Below are 26,131 nucleotides of genomic sequence, written 5' to 3'. Positions count from 1 at the left end.
GCACAGAAAGCAGCACTGAGTTCAGCATTCAGCATCTTTAAAATCTCAGTGGTGTTTCCCTCTCGTAAGAGTGAATTTGCCAGAGCAGGGTGAGAGAACTGCTTGTGATATGCATAGGTCTTGGCTATCTGAGTGCGGGTGGGTGGCTGGGTGGATTTTCACTTCTCCCCCAACATTGGCCGCCTAAAGGACAGGCCTGTCCCCAGGAGGTTCCTCGCCTTCTGGATTAGCAGCTGCAAAGCGAAGGAGGCGCCCACCACGCTGTCTCTTCCTCTGCTGGGCCAGGCTGGGGCCGAGGGGGGCCACGTGGCATAAAAGGTGCAAACAACAAGGCGGTGGAGCTACTGGAGGGCAGGGGAGGAGGAGTGGTGACTGAGTGTGGGGGTGGTTGGGCCCAGCTGCAGGGCCTCAGAGAGCATGGGACTGGGGGCAATCACCCCACTTGACCTGCCTAAAAGACGGCCTTGATCGTGCGCATGCTCATGGACCCCTTCCTGAAGAATCTAACTCTGTGGGAATAATTGTGAAAGCACTTCTGTGAAGATCAAAATATCATGGGAAAACTTTAACATACTAATATATTAAGCTGTTGTATACCCAAAGTGGGACCACTGGTCCATCTAAGCCAGCATTGTCTAGTTTTGGGGTTTGGGGTCTCAAGATATTGCTGGACTACAACTCCCATCACCCACAGCCACAACAGATGAATAGATTGATGCCACAACAACCGGAGACCTAGAAACTCCTGGTCTAGTAGATTGGTAGTAGATATTCCAGGGCTTTAGGCAGACAGTTCTCAGTCCTGGTAACTCAACCCCTAAACTGGAGGTTTTGGGAACTAAACCTAGGATCTTATGCATGCAAAGAACATGCTCAACAACTGACCCAGAATCCTTCTGCTATACAGGTAAGCAGCCACTTGTGTCACAAGTTACTGGGACAAGAGAGTGAACAAAACTATGGCCTGCCCCTCTGACCAGCCAATGGGCTGATTCAGATGTCATGCAGAGCCATGGTTAAATTATACCGTGTGAGATCCCTGAACCCGGAGAGCATGCAATTTCCCCTCTCTTGCCCATGTGCAAGTCAGAAAAAATCTATTTCTGACTGTAGTTAAACACAAACCACAATCAGTCATGATATCTGAACCAACCAATCATGGTTTTATCCTAACCAAACTGATTGAAACAAATGGAAATCTAAAACGCACTGCAAACTGTGGGTTCAAATCTTGGTTTATTTCAAAGAAACCTGGTTTAGACATTACAACCGATCTTGGCTAGTTTTTTACCCAATAAGGAGGAGGATTCTTCCAAAGCTCCCGTGAGTGGGTGGGTGGGTGCGAGCCACCCACATGACCCCCAAGGTTTGGGAATGTCACATGGAAACAAGATTCAATTGTGGTTCTGTGTGACACCCAAACTATGTATTTGAATTTAGGTGTGTGAGCATTTCAGTGCTAAAGAGCCTTTGGAGTCAGGCAGCATATAAATTAATTAATTAGATAAAATAAACGGACTGCACAGAAAGATATTAAACAGAGGTACCATTAGAGAAGTCACTTTAAGTGGCACAGTGCGGAAATGCTAGACTAACAAGCAGAAGTTTGCCAGTTTGAATACCCGCTGGTACTATGTTGGGCAGCAGCGATATAGGAACATGGTGAAAGGTATCGTCTCATACTGTACAGGAGGAGGCAATGGTAAACAACTCCTGTATTCTACCAAAGAAAACCACAGGGCTCTGTGGGTGCCAGGAGTCAAAAATGACTTGACAGCACACTTAACCTTACCATTACAGAACTCAAAACAGCTCAACACAGCAGCCAACCCCCAAATACTGCTGTAATGCAAATGTAAGAAATGGAGGGTGGAGTGGACTAGCTCAGTTAAGGCTACTTTAACTGTGTGTAAGCCGCCATTAGGTGGCAGTAAACCACCACCTAATAGTGCAGCGGGAAAATGACTTGCCTAGCAAGCAAGAAGTTGCTGGTTCGAATTCCTGCTGGTATGTTTCCCAGACTATGGGAAACACCTATATCGGGCAGCAGCAGTATAGGAAGGTGCTAAAAGGCATCATCTCACACTGTGCGGAAGGAGGCAATGGTAAACCCCTCCTCTATTCTACCAAAGAAAAACCACAGGGCTCTCTGGGCACCAGGAGTCGACACCAACTCGAGGGCACAACTTTAAGCTGTCTATTATTTCTATGCAATTCTGAATGCATATGGAACTGGATGGAGAAACCTCAGCATGAACCACAGCTGCAAATGTCATTTAAAAACAGAATTTCACTAGAAGTCAAGGGAACAGTCAGGGGACAGGGTGGGAGGTGTGCTCTCTGACATCCTCTCTGTATTTTTTTTTTTTTTAAGGAGATGTGACTCCTGTTTTCAGCTATTGGGTTTTGATTTGGGCTTTGTGATCCTTTTATGTAACCACTCTTTTCCTTTGCCCATAATGGTGTATTTTGCACTGAACCATGACATGGTTTCTTCTCCCCCCCCCCCCGCCCGATCTACATCATGAAGGGGAAAAGCCTACATTTAAAGACACTGGGTAATTATCAGTGTCAAGCTTAGGCATCAACTCTGCAAATCATTACTAGTTGCTTACATTCTGTGGTAGGAATTAGGCCAATGAATGGACTGTATTAAGAACCATTCATTCTATACGGAAGGTGGAATGGGAGCTGCTGTTTAAAAGATCACAGACATATCAGTACTCAGATGTCCTGTAAGGATGCTTGGTCAGCACAGGAAGGTAATGCATTTCTCTTTGCAGTTAAGCAACTTGGAAGTTAAAGTTTGCCCTTGAAGTACTTTAACAGCACTTTGCAGTCATATCCACCCTTCCAGTGTTTTCCTGATGTTTACACTTCTCAAAACCTGAAGACTGAGTAGGTCAAGTCAGCCGATATGTAACAAGACTAAAAACAACACCACCACAAGCCAAATTAGGAGAAAGGTTAAAGCACACTATCGCCTATCTCACTCTATTTATTTTATTTATATTGGAGACCCGGACCTTCTTCCACAGAATTCAGGGTTGCATACCTGAGATTATCTCATTTTAGTCTTGCATCCAATCTGAAGAACTCGACATTCAGAAAAGCAACATGGCTTGGCCAATACATTCCTATTTCCTTTTAACCTGCTCACTTTTCTGTCCAAAGCATCAAGGTCAAGCAACCTAAAACACGCAACACAATGGATGCCAATATCTGGCTGATGTACGCTACTATCATATCAGACTTGCAAGTTATCTGTGAGAAGTTTTGGGCTGTCTCTCCCCTCATAACCTCCCCCACCATTTTTATCAGAACGTTTACTAATGTACATTATTATGTGTGTGTCCCCCCTCCCTCAGTTATTCTGCTTAGTTCTTGCCAAAGAAAATGTACCTTGGAGGAGTGGATGAGGAAGATGGCTTATCAGAAACCTGAGAATTCAACAAGAGAGAAAGAGAGGAGAGGGAGGTTAGTTTAAGTGGCTTAAACAGGATGAGAGGTCATGAAGGTTTAGAAATGTATTCCTGTGTATTTGCAGGATTTATACTATATACACACACTGACTTGGTCATCGTCATCATCTTCACTATCAGTGACATGAAGGTCGTCCTGCAGAGTTCTGAAAGAGAAAGAGGGTGTTAAGTGCAGAACAATGCTTTAGAAATGGACAACAACAATTCACAGGTGATGTTCTCGATTTTGCTTCCATAGGAACATAGGAAGCTGCCGTATACTGAGTCAGACCATTGGTCTATCTAGCTCAGTATTGTCTTCACAGACTGGCAGCAGCTTCTCCAAGGTTGCAGGCAGGAATCTCTCTCAGCCCTATCTTGGGGACGCCAGAGAGGGAACTTGGAACCTTCTGCTCTTCCCAGAGTTCCAAAGTTTAAACAACCCATCTAAATCCAAGCTGCTCAGCACTTGGTTGAAATCATGGTGGGCCCATTGAAGAGGCTGGGTGAACCGACCACTTCAGGTGACAGACTGGTGCAGGCCAATGATTGCCTGTTGACCAGCAGGGCCAGTTCATTGCTGGTTGTCTCCCCCAAACCACACCAAGCAGGAGTACCTTTAAATTGCAGCCCTTGTAATCTGTCAAGTGTGTGCGGGGAGTGGGGGGAGTAGGGGGAGTGGGAGGCCTGCCAGGCTGGGGAGAGGGAGGAAGGATTTGCTTTGCAGGAACGGGCAAAAAGAGCCTGAGTGGAGAGAGATCAGTGCACCAGGGGGTAGGGTGGGCAAGATGGGAGTGCACTCTGCAGGACCAGGAACCATGGCTCGCTACGGCATAGCGGGGGCAGGGCTGGGCATGCCTGAAACCTGAAACCTCATGCTAAATTTTCTGTGTTGACAGTGTTTTTTAATTGTGAAATGGTCTATCCTGAACACAGGTTTCACTTGTGCATTGAAAAGTCCAAACTGAGCAGCAGCAGGAGAGAGGGCATGCCCTCACCTCTTGCCTGTGGGCTTCTCAGAGGCATCTGGTGGGCCACTGTGTGAAACAGGATGCTGGGCTGGATGGGCCTTGGGCCTGATCCAGCAGGGCTGTTCTCATGTTCTTAACTACTTCCTCAAAAGCAAGGCTTCATGCTCTTTAGGATATCTCTGTCTATAAAAGCTTACAGATGTCCTAGAAGGAGACTCGCAAGCTGTGCTCCCACAAACAGAGTTTGCAAAGGCACTTAAACACCCAGACAGGGAGAAGGAATGGACCCTGACTGGTTGTGCAAAGCAATGCTCTGCTCAAAGCTGCCCACAGAACATATTATGAGAACTGAATGTGCATAACCTCCTTGGTTTCATAAACCCCCACCAACTCAAGTACTATATCTTGAAAAAGGTGCTAATGAATGAGGCAAAAGAGGCAGCAAGAGAATTCTTAATGATATACAGTTTGCTGATCCATTAACAAGAGAAAAGATAAAATTTGTAACCAGAACAATCTCCATTTTATCACTTGTGAGTTCTGTAGCACAGCAGATGTGAATATAACATAAGAACATAGAAAACTGCCATATACTGAGTCAGACCATTGGTCTATCTAGCTCAGTATTGTCATCACAGACTGGCAGCGGCTTCTCCAAGGTTGCAGACAGGGATCTCTCTCAGCCCTATCTTGGAGATGCCAGGGAGGAAACTTGAAACCTTCTGCTCTTCCCAGAGCCGCTCCATCCCCTGAGGGGAATATCTTGCAGTGCTCACACATCAAGTCTCCCATTCGTATGCAACCAGGGTGGACCCTGCTTAGCTAAAGGGACAAATCATGCTTGCTACCACAAGACCAGCTCTCTTCTCCAGCAGTGGGATTGCATTTTTTGTTCAAAAACTCTAATTAAGAAGAAGTAGTGATCATCATGCTTTATTTTTGGATCATATATGTGCCTTAAAACAAAAACAGCTATTTAACAGGACAGCAATTGAACATAATGGGGTCATTCACATAATCAAAAACTGTACCACCCAGGTTTGGGAGCAAAGCATGGTCACAGTTTTTAGTTGTGTGGAAGCAAGGTAGAAGGAAAACCTGGGTAGAAGTGATTGTGTGGAAGCAAGGTAGGGGGGAAACCTGGGTAGCTTTTCCTTCCACACAATCACTTCTACCTAGGTTTTCCTCCTATCTTGCTTCCACACAACCAAAAATTGGGAGCATACAATTTTCTGAGGCAGAGGGGGATGGAAAGTGATAAATTTGCTTTTAATTTTCATGGGGCTGTTTTGCCTGGATTGTTTTCCTCCAGAAGACACACAAAGCACTATTCCTAGTTCTTAAGTAACATTACTAAGAAAACAGGACTAGTCTGCAAGAGACCGGAAAACACTGTTAATGAAAAACCCTCTAAGAGCGTATCCTTGGTTAAGGAAAGTCAAGTAATCGTAACACTTGGCATTTAAAGAGGTCTTTCAAGTCTTCAAAGCATTTCCGGCACATTATTTCAGAAATCCTTACAGCAACACTGTAAGGTGCAGAGCGGGCCTTGCTGAGGGCCATCTAAGGGAGTTCACTGCTCAGGTAAGACCTGAATCCCAGGGACTTCCTATTCACATCTTTGCTGCTTCTTCTATACTAGTTCTCATAGTTTGGAAGGGTGTGTGGGAGAGAGAGAACAGGGCATCAGGGATGGAGATGGGAAAGTAACAAGTTGCCCCATCTGGATTGAGCCAATATTGCTTCAGTACTCGCTTCAATCGCCTGACTCCTGCCAAATAATATTAAACCCACCCACCACCCACCCCTGGAAAAGTCCTGCAGATGCCTGTACCTCCAGAATCTTAACTCTTATGCCACTGGCACTGTGCTTCCATAGCAACTCTGGAAGACTGGGCTCTGTGCTTCAAGGCTGCCGTCCAGACAGTGCAATGCCATTTGGCTTGAGCGCTGTCAGCTGACCATAAGGGCCAATCCCTGTCCGTCAGGCCCTATAAGGCTCTCATTTCAGAGCTTGCTACCTGAGCTCCTGCTCCCTTGGATCTGTTTTGGTCCATAGGAATCAAAAGCAATCTCCAGGTGATATTGAAAACAATCCAACAGATTTTACTGGCTGGATATTGTGAGAAATATTGGGAAATAAGTATTCAGGAAGAGCTTCAGTCACAGTTGGCAACCCTAGCCACCTCCTGGAACCCATCTGCCTGAAGCCTGACATATTACTGCATCTTCTAGCTCAGGAAAACAAGCCAGCAAGTTATTACTGCAGTCCCTGTATGAATATGCATCCATACTGCAACACTCACAGACTGTGGCCTCTTCGACCCACCAACCAATATGGGACAAACAATGCTACAGCTCTGATAGGGTACCAAGTACAGCTCTGTCAGTGAAATTAGTCCCTTGTTAAACCTCTGTAAATGTAAACACATCCTAATGAAGTTTGGTCCTTCGGCATTTGTGGTGTACAATGGATCCTCTTATGTAAAGGAAGAGATCTATCAAGGGATTATATCAGCATAACCACAAACCCTGGAGGGCAACCCTACAGATACTTGCAGAGGGCTAATAATGAAGTTCTCTACATGAATGTCCTCTTTCTTCCTGGCCTGACAGTGCAGGTTATGCAAAATTACACAACAGCAAGCACAAGAGATATCGGGAAAGATAAAAAGCACTGGTGCACAGGGGAAAGCTTTGAAAGCCGACAATAAAAGATTAAAAGCAACCAGTGAAATTTTGATGCCTCAAGCAAGACACAGCGACAGGATTCTTTTATTTAAATGTGTTGTGGTAGTCTGAAAACAGATTTTTTAAATATATATATCTCCCTTGTTAGAATATCAACCCAGAGATTAAAAACATCTCAATGGTAGCAGTTCTTTTTAACGCAATTATCACCTATCAAGGACTAGACAATGCACCTTGTTGAATAGGAGAAGAAAAGGGAAACATAGAGCTGTACCCCTATACGGGTTGCTGCAATTCCAACAACTTTTATGTTACAATTCTACATGTCAGCGTGTAGTCACAGAATTTTGGACTGTACAAAGTATTCCCCTGTTTATAAAGCTCTCTGCATGCAGTAACCAAACACATCAAGGGGGAAAGGTTTACCTTAGTGTCACGGATCACAAGTAAACAAACTACATTCAGAGAGCTTGTTATGTGGAGGAATGTTGACAACTATGACAACTATGGCCCCCACTTACATTCTGAATAACACAGTCCAGGATTCTACCATTCTGCATAATGTGTAGAATGCCAATATCACAGCTCCAACACTGGCCATCTTAATTGTTGATATCATAGCAATAGGCTATGTATATACTTTCAGAATACTTGCTACACCATCCACATGAAGGTGGATGGCATTCATACTTAAGAAACATGCAGTTTCCTAGGAACAAAGGAAGCTGCCTTTTACCAGAGGAGAGGAGAGCTGGTCTTGTGGTAGCAAGCATGACTTGTCCCCATAGCTAAGCAGGGTCTGCCCTGGTTGCATACGAATGGGAGACTTAATGTGTGAGCACTGCAAGATATTCCCCTCAGGGGATGAAGCCGCTCTAGGAAGAGCAGAAGGTTTCAAGTTCCCTCCCTGGCAGCATCTCCAAGATAGGCCTGAGAGAGATTCCTGCCTGCAACCTTGGAGAAGCTGCTGCCAGTCTGTGAAGACAATACTGAGCTAGATAGACCAATGGTCTGACTCAGTATATGGCAGTTTCCTATGTTCCTATGTTACCGAGTCAGACCATTGGCCTATCTAGCTGAGTACTGTCTAAATGACTGGCCGCAGCTCTCCAAGGTTTCGGGCAGGAGTAGCTCCCAGCCCGACCTGGAGATGCCACTAATTGACCTGGAACCTTCTGCATGTAACAGATGCTCTTCCACTGTGCTACAGCCCCATCCCCTGAGGGGAGTGCAGCAGACAGCACTGACATGTAGCCATCCATCCAAATGCGTGGACAACCTGCTTAGCATGGGGGACAATTCATGCTCGCTACCACAAGACCAGCTCTCCCATCAGCCCTTAGTTCAAGAGGCTAATGTGAAATGGTTACTGAAAAGCAAAACATCCAATCCAAGGTGCAAGCTGCAGCAGGCACTGGTCCTAGGATCTGATCCGAAAGCAATCCTGCTAATTTTCAGGAGGTCTGAGTCTGCCCAGTGCCTGGAATTGTACTCCACTTGAGCTCATTAAGAACCCCCTATATATGCTGTCTTGAGCGTGGACAAAAGGCAGAATATAAAAGGACTAAAGCAAACAAGTAGTATCGCTCTAAGTGTTTCCTTTAAAAAACACTAGTACAGTTTTATGTGGAGGCCTCTGAGCTCAAGATGAACTCTCTTCAAAAGATAACAGCATGATGTGGGAGGGTTTGTTAAAACTACGTCTATTATCCAAAGATGACACCATTTATTTTTCCATTATCTTATGAAGGGTTTCTTCCAGAAAGATAGACAGACAAATTGCCTCTGCTGACATGTTATTAATAGCTTCCAGATAAGCTATTAATAATACAGCAAGAACCTTGGAACTGATGGATTGATCCCAGGAAGGGATGCTTCATGTTTGAGTCATATTTTTACCTGAGTACACAGACAGAACACTTCCTGAGCAAGGATTTGAACACTCTCTTATACGCTTTGATTCATTCAAAGGGAAAGGCCAAATAATCATAGCACACAACTATTGACATGTTGTTGGATTTTCAAGCAGTATTAAAAGATTTAAGGCACACTCCAGCCAAGTCAAGCACTTTAAAACTATGTTCATGCTTTACTGTGCCACTGGAATCAATGTCATTTCAAACTCTGACCGTAGCATGCCCTTCATCTTTTTTAAAAGATTGTACGTTCGGAAGACTATTGTAGGTGGTAATTTTCAGATTTGCACTACACCAGATATTGTAAAGACAATTAATAAACTAATGAAGTTAGTTAGTTAGTTAGTTAGTTAGTTAGTTAGTTAGTTATACACACACATATATATATATACACACACACACACATATACACACACACACACACACACACACACACACACGCACACGTTATTTTTCAGTCTTCAGGAACCGTCTGAAAAAACATGCAGTTATCTTTGTAAATAAATATTTAAAGGGGAAAGGTAGTTCCTAAAATGGCCACATCCCAAAATAGAAAAACCCAAATTCAATGAAGATGGTCTCTCACAGGCTCCAAAAGAATGAGCTTGGCACCTGCTCTTGTAAACAACAAAACCTGTTTCCAATTCCAGTGTAGCCAGGTGCTAAACTTAAGGGCCAAACTCAAGAATGAAAAGCCCTCTGGGAAATCCACACTCGCTCTGTAAAGCTGCATGCTTAATTTGGACACACAGATGCAGAGGGATTTCAACCGCTAATTAACCAGCACAAATGCTGCTTGTTTTCAGTCAGCTACGCTCTGTAATGCAAGTGATTCGAGGTGGCTGGATTTTCAGACGGTCACGTGCGTTTTAAAAGAGAAAGGAAAGAAAGAAAGCGCCATTGTGCAAAGCAAACACACACACAGATCAGAGCTGGATTCTCATTATTTAAAAAACAAAACAAAACCAGGAGGGATAGGCATAATTAAGGCCCTGGTCCAAATGGCGCATACTGCATGTATATAACAATCTTTGGAAAAACCCACACCATTTCTTTTTCACCTTTGCAGAGCAATTGGACACATGTTAACTGTGGCTAAAAGTTTTCCTTGGCAAGGAAAGGTAGAATGTTCTTCTGCATTTGCTGCCATTTTAAGAGTATTAACCAACCACCTGATATAATACAGCAGCATCCAAGGAATACACTTAATGTGCAGGCATAATTGCAACGGGACTCATGCAGGACACTCGAGCGGTTACATCAAATCTGAACCTTCCAGGGGATCCAGTCCCATTGTTCCAATTCTGGCAGGAGGCAAAGGCCAACAATTCACAGGAAGGCACAAGCAATTAAGCCATGAGCAGATGAGGGTAATCTGCCTCCATCATCAGTTATAAACTGACTGGCTTTAGTTTAGAGGAATAGGAGGTTTCATATTCCTCTAAAGCCAATCTGTCATTAATTATATGGATTTCAGGTTGTCCTTTGGGGTAGGCACAAGGCAGAATACAATTCACAGTCTTGCGAATTGTAACTTGAGTTCAATGTTGCCTTGAACATGGTTGTTTTACTGCTCATAGCTCCGAAGATTAAAAGGGCGATTTTATACATTTGATGGCTTTCAATTCTCTCTAAAGACAGCTGGTGGAGTGGGGTGGCCAAGAAACTGAGCTATGAATCAGCAAGTCCCCAGTTTGTTTTGATTGTCATGGACTCACTAGGTGAACTTAGGCAAGACACAATCTCTCAGCCCCATACCTGCACGACAGGAATAATAATGCTGAGCTACCTTACAGGGTTGTTGTAAAGATTATAGCACAGATAATGTCTGTGAAGCACTCTAAACACTTGATAATGTTGTATAGGAGACCCTTGAATATTACAGGTTTAGCTTCCGTGGTTTTGATCTTTCATGGGCGATATCCTAGTACACAAATTTAGTTATTGTGGGGGTAGTTTTGGTATTTCACAGGATTTTCTGGTTGGGATTTAAAAGCTGAAGGGAAGGAGACCAAAACTATCACTGATAATGAAATCTGTGTACTGTGCATGAGCAGTCTGCGCCCCTTCTCAGCTGGGAAGGGGTTATGAGCTTGGGGATAACTCCCTTAACTTTAAAATTCCCAGCCCCTTCTCAGCTGAGAAGTGACATGGGCTGCTCATTCACAGAGTTAGGGATTTTAAAGTTAAAAGGGGACTAACTTTTAAATTCTATCTGGACAGAGAAGCCACTTCTCAGCTAAGAAGAACTGGCCCTTAGGAATATTAATTTTTACGTTACGTGAAAAGGCCCATAAACAACTTAAACTAATTTGAAATATAAGTTCTGTATCCTGGAAATAAGGCAGTCAACACAATGAAAATACAACAAAGAACATCCCTCTTCAAGCATTCCTATCCTTGGGTGGGCTGTACTCTACTTATTCAAAAGCTTTTAAATTGCTTACTTATCTGAGGCCCAGCATCTATCAGTGCTGTCATCTGGTCGGACTAACCTTGCAGAAGAATTTCATTACTCAACAATACTTCTAGGGGGAAAGTACCCTAATTAGACGAATCAATCAGCTACTGCTCTCACTTTTAACTAATGCTACAATTAACATGGCAGGGGCTGTTTGTTGTTGCTGAGTAGCAGTGCCAGAAAATATCCGCACAATGTTTCCTACACGGGGATCACTTCTGCATAGAAAAACCCCATATGCATAATTTATCTTTGATGAGCCTATACGTGTAGGTTTGCCACACGTGCACACAAAATATGACACTGCAAATTCCTGCAGCTTTCCAACATGCTTAGACCACACTTTCAGTGAACAGTGATTTTGTGATTATTTAAATTATATATCACTTGAGGAAGAAGAGTTCTCAAAGCGGTTTACAGAGTGAAATAAAAGAGAAGCCGATCCCCTGTTCCAAAAAGGATTATGATCTTTCTTTCTTTCTTTCTTTCTTTTTTAAACTACACTCAAAAAGACACCAAAAACAGCCACTGGGAGAGACCTTTTGCTGCTCTATCCCTAGCAAAATATACATATCACTTTAAAAGGAGCCTGTCTACCTGATAAACAAGCTTTACACATTCTATATTACAGTGAGACCATTAATTTAAGAAACAGCAGCATAAATAATAAAGCCCTCTGCTGGTAAGCGAAACTTTCACAAATATTTCCTTGTTAGGAAACTAGAAAGCTGCCTAGTACCGAATAAGACCATGGGTTCATCTAGCTCACTCTTGCCACTGACTGGCAGCAGCTCCCCAAGTTCTCAGGCAGGAATCCCACCCAGCCCCACCTGGAGATATCAGGGAGTGAACCTGGAACTGTTTGCATGCAAAGCAGATGCTCTACCACTGAGCTACAACCCAATCCCCAACTCTTCCACAGTTACAAGAACAGTAACAAGGGCCATGGCAGATCTCCTCCCTACTCCCCTTCTTATAAACTCTACTCTAGGGCTCAGTGGGGAAATGCTTGACTCTCAAGCAAGAGGTTGCCAGTTTGAATCCCTGCTGGTACACCTCTTATCGGGCTGCAGTGATATAGGAAGATGCTGAAAGGCATCATCTCATACTGCGTGGGAGGAGGCAATGGTAAACCCCTCCTGTATTCTACCAGAGACAGCCACAGGGCTCTGTGGGCGCCAGGAGTCAAAAACGACTCAAGAGCACACTTTACCTTTACTACTAAGTTACAGACCACTATTGTAGTCGTCAACGTGCTCTTTCATCTGCAGAATTTGGAAGGGTGATACTTTAGTGCCAAAGTTTCAGATAAGGAGTCTAATTTTATTGCAAAGTCTCTCTTTCTATGCAGCATATATACTTTTATTTTAATCAAAACCTATGAATTCTAACACCAATTCAACCAATTGTCCTGAAAACAATATATAATGACATGTTTTAAAGGAAAACCAGACCACAGCCAGTGTACGTGCTTGTAACAAATTGTGGGTAGTGGAAAATTCATTTTCCTGACTTAGGTCAGTTAGTATTAAAAATCCTTAACTTTCAAAACCCAGAAAGCTAAGAAAAAGATTCAGATAAAGCCCAGAAGTTCTGGTAGGTTTCTGCTGCCACCAAGCACTCTTGAGACATGTATTGAGGAGAGCTGGTCTTGTGGTAGCAAGCATGACTTGTCCCCATAGCTAAGCAGGGTCTGCCCTGGTTGCATATGAATGGGAGACTTGGTGTGTGAGCACTGTAAGATATCCCCCTTAGGGGATGGAGCTGCTCTGGGAAGAGCATCTAGGTTCCATGTTCCCTCCCTGGCTTCTCCAAGATAGGGCTGAGAGAGATTCCTGCCTGCAACCTTGGAGAAGCCACTGCCAGTCTGTGAAGACAATACTGAGCTAGATAGACCAATGGTCTGACTCAGTATATGGCAGCTTGCTATGTTCCTATTGTACCGGACCATTAGATTGAGTGCTATAGTCCAAGGTCCCTCTGTAACTGGGTAATAGGAAAATACAAAAATCTGCTCCTCCTTGCTAATAGGCAAGAATGAAACCACTTGTTCTCCGAGGCATTCTGCTTGCATGTGGAGTTAATTATTAATTCCGCCAAGCTCTCATTGAGTTTTGCACCAGAGAAATTTCCCCTCCTACTGCTGAGTCAATAACCACCCTTGGAGGCTTGAAAAAAGGTAAAGAACAAAGGGGGGGGGACTTTTATTCAATTACTACAGACTAGTTCCATCTGAGGCTTTACGATACACTTCAAAATACTTAGTTTGGTTACAAGAATACTTCAAAAGCATCCTGAATGATGCTGGGGCAACACACTTTAAAAATCTTGGTTACTTAGTTGCAAAGAACAGATAAGTAAGAAAATGCCATGCCTACACACAAAGGAATATAAATTCCTGACACCAAGTCTGACTAAAACTATTCCCTAGACTAAATCCCGAAGCCAAAACCAAGGCTTCCTGTCCTTGAACACACCAAACTCCATATGAAACTCAAGCCTCCTGCAATCCTGTCTTATAAGGATCTACAGCCATCCTGCTGCAGCACAACTCCATTGCCACATGTCCTCCTCCAGCACAGACTTCCTGCTAGTCCGCACTCTCTGCCCAGACTTCCTTTCTTGTTCCCAGAATTCCCAGCAACAGCTCTCTAGGTCCCACCCACCTGGTGTACTGATAGGTTGCCCTGGAATTCACCATCCTGTCAGTCAAGACAAGGGTTCACTTCCTGTTCACTCTTTAGAGAGAGGGGGAGCCTGGTGCTATAGATACAACTGTGAGGACAGAGAATCTCACTCAGTCTTGGGCAAAGCATTATCCTATCAACTTCAGTTGACCATCTGTAAAATGGCGATGTTGGAGGAAAAAAGTCATAGTAGTTATGACATCGATAAGGATTACGAAACACACTGAAAACTAAACATGAATTTGGAAAGTGATAGTAGTAACCATTAAACAAAAGATCAATTAAGGGTTCTATAAAGTTATGCATGGCCTAGCAATGAGGAGGATCCTTCTGAAAAACCAGGCAGCTCCAAAAGGAAATAACCACTTCAGTTTTTGTTGGCAACAGAAGAGCAATTATTTAACTGTTCCACTTGTTTCCAGCCTTAGTACCTGTACAGCAATGATACCTAGTAACAGCTGGTGTGTAAGTGTTTTGTTTACTAGAAACACTCATGCACACAGAGATAAATTATGAAGATTTGCTGACCAAAGAAATCGAGCTAGAGAAAATTCTTACAGACCAGGCAAGACAAAACTTGTATCTTCACTTAAGATCAGATGGTTAACTAAAGTCTACAATGGTGCCAGAGATTTAATCTTCAAGCAGAAAGCTTGTCACTACAGTTTTCAACACAAACTTTTCTTGTGTGATTGCAAATACAGTATTTATAAATATAAAGCAAACATTACACTTCTAATATATGGAAAAGGAGCAACTTCCTTGTTTTAGGAAGTGACAAGTTGATACACTAATCCAGTCCTGTTTTCAATGAGATTCAAAGGGCCTCTCATGCTGTCAAATCCAGCATGTGCCTCTATTTAACTCTGCCAGATTTGCTGCCTCTGGTTTCCTAAAAGCAGCTTGTGCTATATCATACGTTAGGGAAAGGTGGTAATACTGTTTGGAAAAGAAGGCAAAAGCAACTCCTGCCCTGCTAGCCATTTCTGGATTGTGGCCAGTTTCAATGCACTTCCTGGGGAAATGCCCGACAAGCTATCAAAGTGGCTAATCATCAGAAATGTCTGGCTAATTTCCTTAATGGCAGTTTGCATGTCACCAGAACTTTCATGTACCGTGCTGATGTCCTGGAAACCCAAAATGTTGTGTGAACCATTATATATCCAGGAGCAAACACATGTTCCCAGAAATGTCAACTATAGAAGCCATTGTACTGTGTCTGCATTGCTTTCTTGATCTTTTCATTTCCAGGTCAGGCTCCTGCAGCCCTTGACTTTACGAATGAACCACAGAATCTAAAATCCAGCATGCCCGCACCAGGCGAAGACCAAAAATACTAGGTTCCAAAGCTTGGAATCATGCAAGCAGTGACATCAAGATAGGGGCCATGATCCCAGGAGGTAGCTCTGCATATGCAAACAGGTTTTCTCCCTGCCATCTGTGGAAGCCCTACACATAGCCAATCAGAAAATAACAAAAAACTCTACCAGGGGTGGGGTGGGGGTGGGGAGAGAAATAACTACTATCACAGACCAGGAGCGGTATATGACCAGGGAGCCAGCGTGGTGTAGTGGTTCGAGTGCTGGACTAGGACCAGGGAGACCAGAGTTCAAATCCCCATTCAGCCATGATACTAGCTGGGAGACTCTGGGCCAGTCACTTCTCTCTCAGCCTAACCTACTTCACAGGGTTATTGTGAGGAGAAACTTAAGTGTGTAGTACACCGCTCTGGGCTCCTTGGAGGAAGAGCGGGATATAAATGTAATAATAATAATAATAATATCATCAACTTTTAAAATGTATTACCTAATAATAATTTAAATACCTTTTACCAAACAGAACCCCAAACATTGCTGTATCTTTCCTAAACAACAGAACTCCAAATACATGGGAAAATAAGTACAGCTACTTACGATGTCCCTTGTTGAGAAGAAGCAGACAAGGTCTTAGAAGGTGCATCATACTGCTCTATTTAAAACAAAAAAGTGTTAGAAAGCAAAATTCTTACAGAGCCTAACATTTTATATTGCATCTCTGTCACACACATAGTTTTGTGTATCGTGATAGAATGGCAACCTTTAATTCATGGTATATAACCAGGACGGCATTGCTAGTGGTACTGACCAATACATAGGCAATTCCCAACAGTTTACAATTTTCATTGCAAGATTACAACATACCAGAGAAATAAGCTTTGCTTAAAACATTAGACTGGGGTTAAGTGTACCTTTGCTCAACAGCGTAAAGCTGGGCCAGATACAGATGAGTTGTTCGAAGTGAAACGTGGGCAAAACTTGGAGGTTACATGGAAAGTTGCCTTATACAGAGTCAGCCCATTGGTTCCTCTAGCTCAGCACCATCTGCAGGGGTACCCAACCTTGGGTCCCCAGATGTTGTTGGATTACAATTCCCATCATCCCCAACCACAATATCTGGCCATTGTGGCAGGTGATGATGGGAGTTGCAGTCCAGCATCTGGGGACCTAAGGTTGGGAACCCCCGGTCTACAATGGCTGACAACGGCTCAGATGCATATTGCCCAGCCCTTCCTGGACACACCAAGGATTTTGCCTGGGACTCTCTGTCTGCCAAGCAGATCCTGTTTCACTGAGCTACAGTCCTTCCCCAACTGACATAACCACCATCAGGAACAAGATCTGCTTGAAATGTTTCCTAGAGTGGCACGGCCATTGTCACCTCCATGGTTGTTCCCAGCCCATAGTTATCCCCACATTACACCTCATAATGTCGCATGTTGCTCCCATGTAGTTAGCACAAATCATGTCACTGTGTACCATGCTAGCCGCACAGTGGACACTGCTAGTATAGTACATAGTCACATGTTCTGTCCGACAATATGGGAAGGTACAGATGCAACTAGAGCAGCAGTAAATGCAGGACTCCAGGTAACTTGTAAACAAGGTTCAAACACCCCAACAATAACTGAGGTTCAGACTTCCCCATTTACTACTTTGATCCACTGTTCTGCCTGTAATCACAAACTGGAAGTCCAGACACAAGCAGTTGCCACCCACTCCATCTAATTAGAAAATCACAACTGTTTTTTCCATACTGTGACAAAACCACAATCATTCATAAATTTGAGGGAAGGCTGCTTTAATGTACTCTCTATAAGGTTGCCCTTCATGACTCTCTGGAAGCTTCAAATGGTACTAGCCCAACTTTTCTGCTTCTAAATCATATACATTAGTCAGAAGAGACCTTGGAGGTTTTCTAGTCCAACCCTTGATCAATACAGAAATTCTCTTGGTTGCTTCTGGCAATGTCCTTTGTTTAGAGCAGGGATTCTCAACGTTGGGTCTCCAGATGTTATTGGACTTCTACTCCCTTAATCCCCAGCCAAAGGCCACTGGGCCTGGGGATTATGGGAGTTGAAGTCCAATAACATCTGGAGACCCAATGTTGAGAATCCCTGGTTTAGAGGATATGCATAAATAGCTACTAATAGAGTAGCATTTGTAGCACATGTTACAAATGCTAGGCTCAAGCCATCAGGCACTGCTGCTGCACAGCCCACCCATTTCACAGTGAGACTTGAGTGGGCGTTTCTGTGTAATCCCCACTGAAATAAGCACAGCAGGACACAGCCAGCAGTACCCCAAGCACTCACATAACGTTACTTTTTAGTCTGCTTACTTACTCTGGCTCTGTATCACTGATCCAGTGTGCTGTGATTCCTAGAAAGAAGGGAAATGGAAGATTTAAGTGTAGTATGGGGACTAAGAAACTGAATCTCTTATGACCCTTTAGTCCCTGGTTCAAATCCTGAAAACACCATGAATTTACTAGATGGCCTTAATCAAGCTGCTATCTCCCAGTAGGGGTGTGCACTGAACTGTTTTCTGTGGTTCAGTCCAAATTCAGAACAGGCTGTAGTCCGTGAAAAAGTTTGGGTGGGTGGTTCAGTCAAAAACACTGGACCACCCACCCAAACTTTTTCGCGGACTGGTTCAAACTGGTTCGGCCCTTTGAGGGGCAATGCTTATAAACAGGAATCTGGTGAGGATTCCCCTTTACAAACAAAGGGTGGTGGGAGGGGGCAGTGAGATGCAACTACACAACAGTAGATGTAGATGAGACAGTCCTTACTTGAACAAGAGCACCACTCTAGTTTTGCCAGAATGGTGGTCTTTACACTAGCTGATCTGGCACAGAGCATCTGCGCCCCTAGTTCTCCTTGTCTCTCCTCCCCATCTTCATTTACATCCCGCTTCAGCCCCAGGCCATTCTCCCCCTCCCAGTCTGCTTCCCCTCGCTGGCCAGGCCGGTGTTTTCCTTAACTCCCCGTGGCACTTTTCCTTGTGGGCACTTTCTAGTTCTCCCCGCTACCATTTCCTCCCCTGCCCGCCCACCCCTTTCTCCTGCCCACCCCCACCTTCTCCCACCCACCAGCCACCCGCCCCCACTGGTGTCATTGTTTGCCTGTCACCGCCGTTATTCTCGGCCTGCCAGCTGGCTGGCTGCCACCACCACCATTTTCTTCCCTCTGCCCGTCCCTGTCTCTATTGGGCAGGTCTCCGAACTCTTGCGAGAGCTGCCCACACATGGAAATAACCATGGGTATGCCTTAGCGATTTATTTATTTATCAAATTTGTACACCACCCCAAACCTTCGTCTCTGGGCAGTTAACAATAGCATAAAACAAATTAACACACATACAAAAACTTAAAACAATTTAACAATTTAGAAATAAACCAGAGATTAAAACCTAAAAAATTTAGGAAGCTGAGAAAGCTTGGGTGAAAAGATGGATTTTCAGGTATTTTTTGAAAATTGCCAGAGATGGGGAAGATCATATCTCAGCAGGGAGTGCATTCCACAATCTTGGGGCAGTGACCGAGAAGGCCAGTCTCTGTGTAGCCACCAAACGATAACTGGCGGTAACTGGAGACGGACCTCCTCAGATGACCTCAATGGGAGGTGGGGCTCGTAGTGAAGAAGACGCTCTCAAATACCCAGGACCTAAGCCGTTTAGGGCTTTATAAGTTAACTAGTTATTATATATCTATGATTTGTACACTGCCTCAAACTTTCATCTCTGGGCAGTTAACAACAACATAAAAACAAGTTTAAAACATACACAAAAACTTAAAACAATTTAGATAATTTAAAATCAAACACTGATTAAAACTTAAAAATTTAAAAAGCTGAAAAAGCTTGGGTGAAGAGGTGGGTTTTCAAATGCTCTTTAAAAATTGTTTTATATTTTACAAATATAAAATGACAATAATTACATGATCAATGAATGAAACAATCAGGAACCAAATGAACCATAGCATCAGATCATATTAAAAGCAGCAGAAATATTTTCAGGGCCTTTATACAACGCAACAATTGCTATAAGTTTTTATTACCTACCCAAGGACAATAGGAATTTGGACTATGGGCTCTGCAAAAATGACATTTTGGCCCTTTCTAGAAAACCTGCAAACACCTTTCAAATAAAATGCTTGCTCTTTTTATTGATATACCCTATATGTAAATTGTACAAAGACAAAACAACAGATGATTACAAGCACACAGGTTTGAAGCCCACACAAATCAAACTAAGGCAGAAATAAAGGCTGAATCTGTTTTGATGGAGATTATACTGTTTTAAGTCATCATACTACGTTTTTAAAACTCCACTCTTTTCCTCTCTGAAAATGGAGCGAGTGCTAGAAATGGGCTGAACGATTGTTGAATCAATGAGTTGTAAAAACAACTTTGTTTTACCTTTGCAGGAAAAGGAAACTTTGAAGGCTCAGCTGTGCTAGGAGTATGGATGGCTGTCAAAGGAGGTGGCCATGAATGTGTCATTTCCTAAGAAAAAATTGAAAACAAGAATCAAAAATTTCCAGCCACAACTTAAGGGAAACCCCAGGAACTGGTACATGGCAGAAAAATTGCCATCTGCGTTTGCTGCCTGAGACCTGAGGTCCTTGCAACTATGAGGACTGCACACAGGGAGAATGATTCAGCCCTGGCATCAGAGGTCTTTGGTTCAAAGGAGGAGTGAGTCATCCCCAATGCTCTCTATAGCCACCACCTCTCTACTTGCACAACATATGGAACTTAGGAAGCTGCCTTATACCAAGTCAGGCCATTGGTCCATCTAGCCCAGCACTGTCTAGTGACTGGCAGCAGCTCTCCAAGGTTTCAAGCATGAGTCTTTTCCTACTCCAACCTGGAGATGCTGGGGATTGTACTCTTCCATCAAGCTATGGCCCCATCCCCATGTTTTCATCATGTGTATGAAATTTTAAATGGTGGCATTAGATGTGAGCAAAAGAAACTAGTTCTTTTAGAAACAATGAGCTACACATCCATGCATTGCTCTATGCTGGCTCAGAACCCATGTATGCGCTTACAGAGAGACCGCAATGAAGCAGCTGGCATTCTGGGATGTTTTTCCACAATAGTATTTATTTCCCAGAATAGGTAGAGGAATGTAAATTCTTCACAGGTTTTGTGTGTTAGATTAGTCCAACATCATGTGTGATTTTTGTTGGTCTGAATAGCTCAGGAATTGGTATTCTGGGATATTTTTCTGCAATACAATGATTACTAAGAATGGGTAACAGAACGTGGAATCTTTGGAAGTATCATTGCTTGCTACATCATTCCTATCCAGACCAGTGTGTCATGAATTTCACTGGCCTAGATAGCTTGGAAGTGGGCATTCTGGGCTTTATTCCCAGAACACAGCTTATTGCCTGGAATGAGTATCGGAATGTGGATTTCTTGGGGGTGATGTGACATACTTCTTTGCTCCCATCTAGCCCAATAAGACTTGGTGAATTTGGTTGAGAAAGCATAGCTAGGAAGTTTGCATTGGTACTGGATGTTGATTTTTGTTGGGGCTTACTGCTCACTTACGTCCAATGGAATGTGTGGGTTTGGTTGGTTTGGCTTGCTCAGAAGTTGGTGATCTACGTCCTCAAAGCAAGTGCATGATGGCACCCATTTCTTCAATGGCAGAGGTTCTTTGCACCAAAATATGTGGATTGTTTGTGGCTTAATCCATCACTCCCATCTAGTTCTGTGTAATGTGTAAATCTGCCTACATACGATACCTTAGAATTTGTCATTCCAATCAAACTTTTCTTTAAAATGAGTTTTGGCTGACAAGGGTTTAAAAAATGTTAATAATGCATGGATCTCATTTCCAAAATATTGTTCTCATGTGTCTTGAGAATATATCCCATTGTGTTTTGCACAATAATTATTTGTTAAACGTCCATTTTGGATGGGTTCTGGCTGAAAAGGGGTTAACAACATTGTCTTACTGGACATATTCTAATTCTGAAATACTATTTTCAAGTATCTCTAAACACAGCCACTGTATTTTGCCTCAGTGTTATTTATGAATAATTCTAGTATGTTCCATTACATTTTGACTACTATACCATCTCATATTAATACAGGTCACATGGAAATCTTATGTTTTCTACTAATAATGTGAACAATTTTCTAACAGAACACATGACTTTGTTTTAAATTCTATAATAGTCCCATGCACAGTTACATTAGAAACATTTATTGCCTCTCTTCTGCTACTACTACAACGATGAATCTATAGTATATAAATTCTAGAATACTATATTGCTCTTCAACCAAAGTTCACAAAGCGGTTTACAAAGAAAAATACATAGATAAAATGGTCCCCTGTCCCAACAGGGCTCACAATTTAAAAAGAAACATAAGGCAGATACCAGCAACAGCCACTGGAGGGATGCTGTGCTGAGGCTGGATAGGGCCAGTTGCTCTCCCCTTGCTAAATATAGGAGAATCACCACTTTAAAAGGTGTCTCTTTGCTCAGTTAGCACGGGTTATGCTTTGGATGGAGAAATAACCTTCAAATTCACACCTGCTAGCTGACCAACAGAAGCATGAAATAAATTAATTCCTCCCTTTACAGTAGCAATAGATGTGCTAATTACCCTAGTATCTCTCTTATAGCACATGCCAATCATTAGCAATGTACTCACCTTTAAAATTTCTTCAACGCAATGGACTTCATTGGAGAACGACTGCTGAAAAACACGGGGGGGGGAGGTTATTTCATAGATTAGTGCAAACTATGTAAACTCCAGTCCAAATATTTGTTTAAACAGTGATTCTATGCATCATGTCTTAAGATACAGAACACGGAATTTATGAACACTGCTGTGGGGCAGCTCCATTTAGAGGTGGGACTTCCTTTCTCTACCAAACTGTGAATTTCTCCCTTCTCAATTAAGTCACATCCTCAGTCACTGAAAGTCTGTAGTGGATAGATCTAGTCCTATGCATCAGCTAACAACTGAGGTGCTGTTTGCCCAGATGAAGTCTTGGAGGATTACCCTCACCCACAATCATGGGAATCCCAGCAAGTCAGGGAAGCACCTCATCTCCAGACACGGCTGCAAGTACAATACTGGGCCCTGTATCTTAAGCAAGAACTCCGACATTGTACTGTTTCTGTAGGAACCACTTTTGCTCCTGACTGGGAAGCACATGAAGTAATCGCCACAGGAGGCTGCTCCTCCAAGGAATAAGGTTAGTGTGAATACAGCTGAAGCGCTCTCTCCTGTCCTCTTCAAGATCTTACACCACACCCATAAGCTTTGTTCCAGAATCACTTAGAAATTCACCTTTGTCCACCACACCCATACAAAGCTTCAATGCTTTGGCTCTCTGCAGGCAGAAAAATTCTCACTCACAGCAAAGGAGGTGGCAAGTCCCAGCTAGACCTCCAGCTTGTTAATCCAACATTTAGTTAGCATGTTAACACCCAACAGTAACTTATGTTGAGGTAGACCCAAGCTTGGGGAAAGAAGACGACAAATTCCTGAATAAGCGGCTACTGCCGCTTCTTCATTTAAAGTCAAAAGAAATTAAAGGACAAATGAAATGAAGTGAAATTTGCAGTACAGTATCAGAATTCCAAGGTTAACGCATATTTGTTAATATTTGGTAGATTTGATATGAATCAATTACATAGCGATTCATACATTAAGTCTTCCATCTTTTCAGTCTTCTATTCTACTTTGATCTCTTTTCTCCAACCCCCTTCCAAGAAATCATTACACAAGCCTTCATTTCTTTAACATTCTGTGTAAGGTTTTCCCCTGCTCATTCTGCATCCTTGGCTCCTCAACTCAATTCCCTAGGCTATTTTCCCCTCAAGTTCCTTTGTTTCAGCCCACTGCCGGTGTCCCGCATTTGGCCAGTGTCACATTAACATGTCACTTCTCTCATGTGAGTACTGGCTGTTAAATATTTATGAATGTGAGCAAGAATATTTATGAATACGAGCACTTCCATAAACACTCCATGGCATCATTGCAGCTCAGCCAATGGACAGTGCTCCCAGGCTGCAGGCAACAGTGAGCCTTTTCACAGACTAGGATCGATTTTGAATCCTTTAGATACAAAAGGCACCACCATAGCTTTCAACTGACTACCGTGAATATTTTCAAATAGCTGATACTACAGGAGAACAGGTTCTCCTGTAGAACCTCATTAATCCAACAACCACGGTTTTATGTATCCGCGGTCAGGTAATTGGCATCCAACCTCAGTCTACATGGAAGAAAACAGCAAAAAGTGCATTAATTTTCGTGTATTCATGGGTCAGGATGGGCGGAAATAACCTCTGAGGTCATTTCTGCCCACTGTTTTGTGGAGAGGAGCCATTTTCTGGGTCATTTCTGTTAAAAAGAAAATGAAACACACAATTTTTCATGGGGGGGGGACTGCAGTGTTCGGGTGGCAATGCTGGACATCTAGGGTCAGACTGAGCACGGTAGAGCGCGCGCGCACACACACACACGCGCACACACACACACACACGGGTTTTTAGGGCCATTTAACCCGTTCTTTGCACTTTTTAAAAAACCTCCAGGAACCTACTCCTCACGATCCCATAGACATAATTACTTGGTATTCATGGTTTTCTTATCTGCGTTAATTGCAGAGAACTGAACCCCAGCGAATACTCAGGTTCTTCTGTATGTCATTTCTCTAGCACAACACGTGCTAATATGGCTCAGTGTCTTGATAGCTATGTATTTCTCTCAGATCAGAGGTGAAACGACAGGTGCCGGGAACACCAATGGGAGGAGGCTGCCCTCTTTCCCCCCGCTTGCGGGCTTCCCAGATGACTGAAGCAGAATGCTGGACTAGATGGGCCTTTCTTATAAGCCATCATCATTCTTTTGTCAGATATGGTTTTTATAGCTATGGCCTACAGAGAGTTTTAAGATCGTCTGTTTTCTCTGCATTTAAACAAATATATGTTAACTTCAGTTTGTTGCCCACCTGTAGACTGTGCTCCAGGTCTCTGTGAGTGCAGAGTGTGAGATTCAAAAATACAGGCCATAACTACAACGATCTCATTAAAACATGGTGTATTTGGGGATACAGCTCACAAAGTGCCAATTAAAGCAGTGCAGTACTTTTAAAGTACACAATTTTATATTAAAAACCTTTCAATCCTCCTCCTCCAAGTGGGAGATGACTTGGTCAACCACAATGTCAAAGGAAAGACTGAACTACTGGTCTTTCCTCCCCAGCTTTCCTCTCCACAACCATTCCCCATCTCCAGTAACCTCATTCGCCCTGAAGACCAAGCATACAGCCTTGGCTTTATCCTGGATGCTTCTCTCTCTCTCCTTCCCTCATCACGCCACATCCAAACAGATGCCAAGTCCTGCTGTTTTTTCCTCTACAAACACATGGGCAGAAATCTATGCATCCATCCAGTCAGTAGAAAACTAGTTCACATTCTGGTCATCTCCTGCCTTGCAATTATCTAGTTCAGTGCAAGACAGGAAGTGACCAGATAGATGGCCCAGGAGCCAGTGGCAGCTCCTGTTAACCCTAAGTGGGGCTCCCTCACTATGAGGCCTGTGTGAAGCTTCAGCTGAATCTGAATACTCCACACAGCCCAGCCCCCTGACACTTCACAGAAGCGACCATTCCCACGGCATGGTGCTGCGCTTTGCCAGTACCAGTGGGGGGTTTTCTAAGGGAAGCGCAGTCTTGCTGAGCCCCAGCACAATCTTGGAAAGTGTACAGGGAATGCAGGGAGGGACTACATTTCCCAGCACTCAGTGCACACCTTCCAATATAACACTGGGGCTCAGCAGGGCTCTTTTTCTCTTAAAGAGGTCCCCTTGGGAGAAGGTGGAGCACTGGATAGAGATCAGTGCAGTGGGAGATGGCTCTCACATATTGAAGGTTTTTCACCGAAACGGCCCCTACTTGGGGAGGGGAGTGAAAATGATCTATTCTCTCTGTTCTACCCTGATAACAAGGCAAAGAGGCACTTTTAAAAGTGGTAGCTGTTGTATTCTGCAAGGGGAACGCAACTCTCTCTACCCAACCCCAACACAGTTTCTCCCCTTGGGTGTTTGGAGTGTCTACCTTGTGTTTCTTTTTAGACTGTGAGCCCTCTGGAGACAGAGAACCATTTTCTTATTTTTACCATTTTTTCTACATAAACCGCTTTGAGATATTTTTTGGTTGAAAAGCAGTATTATTTATTATACATATGTGTATACTGATTTTGAACAAAAACGTTCTCAAAGCAGTTTACATAGCAAAGGGAATGAGCAGTTTGCTCCCTATTCCAAAGGGGCTCACAGTCTAAAAAGAAACACAATGAGACACCAGGAAGAGATGCTGTGGTTCTGCTGATATGAACAGGGACAGTTGCTCTCCCACTCCTAATAAGAAAGAGCCAGCAGTTTAAAAGGCATCTCTCTGCCCAGTTAGCAAGGTTATCTGGTCTTCCTTTCACACTTCTCTCACCTCTGTTTGATATTCCTCTACCAAATTGTTCACCTCTCACATCGGTTAGACCATGTGATGTTCTTCATCAGAGCCCTTCATTGGCTTCTCACCCATCCTTTATCCAGCTGCATAAACCCCTTCTCCTGACTTTTAAAGCCATC

General features: G+C 43.3%; 1 protein-coding gene across 7 annotated transcripts in view; it reads right to left on the bottom strand.

Moving 5' to 3' along the window:
- The window catches only part of AFF1 (ALF transcription elongation factor 1), a 208,967-nt gene that overhangs the window by 39,093 nt on the left and 143,743 nt on the right, over positions 1–26,131 (bottom strand). For 5 of the 7 annotated variants that reach the window (XM_053254858.1, XM_053254860.1, XM_053254854.1 and 2 more), the window contains 6 exons: positions 22,181–22,225; positions 19,925–20,011; positions 17,849–17,885; positions 16,101–16,155; positions 3,568–3,628; positions 3,403–3,440 (listed from right to left, as the gene is read on the bottom strand). In XM_053254858.1, coding sequence (XP_053110833.1) covers positions 3,403–3,440; positions 3,568–3,628; positions 16,101–16,155; positions 17,849–17,885; positions 19,925–20,011; positions 22,181–22,225 — 323 coding nt within the window. The remainder of the gene's footprint in view (positions 1–3,402; positions 3,441–3,567; positions 3,629–16,100; positions 16,156–17,848; positions 17,886–19,924; positions 20,012–22,180; positions 22,226–26,131) is intronic. The other 2 variants (XM_053254856.1, XM_053254855.1) reach the window with 2 other exon arrangements.

The sequence above is a fragment of the Hemicordylus capensis genome, chromosome 5 (assembly GCF_027244095.1).
Source record: "Hemicordylus capensis ecotype Gifberg chromosome 5, rHemCap1.1.pri, whole genome shotgun sequence".
Taxonomy (NCBI): Eukaryota; Metazoa; Chordata; class Lepidosauria; order Squamata; family Cordylidae; genus Hemicordylus; species Hemicordylus capensis.
Note: the sequence above shows the minus strand (reverse complement) of the source record. Positions and strands in the feature narration are given on the sequence as shown.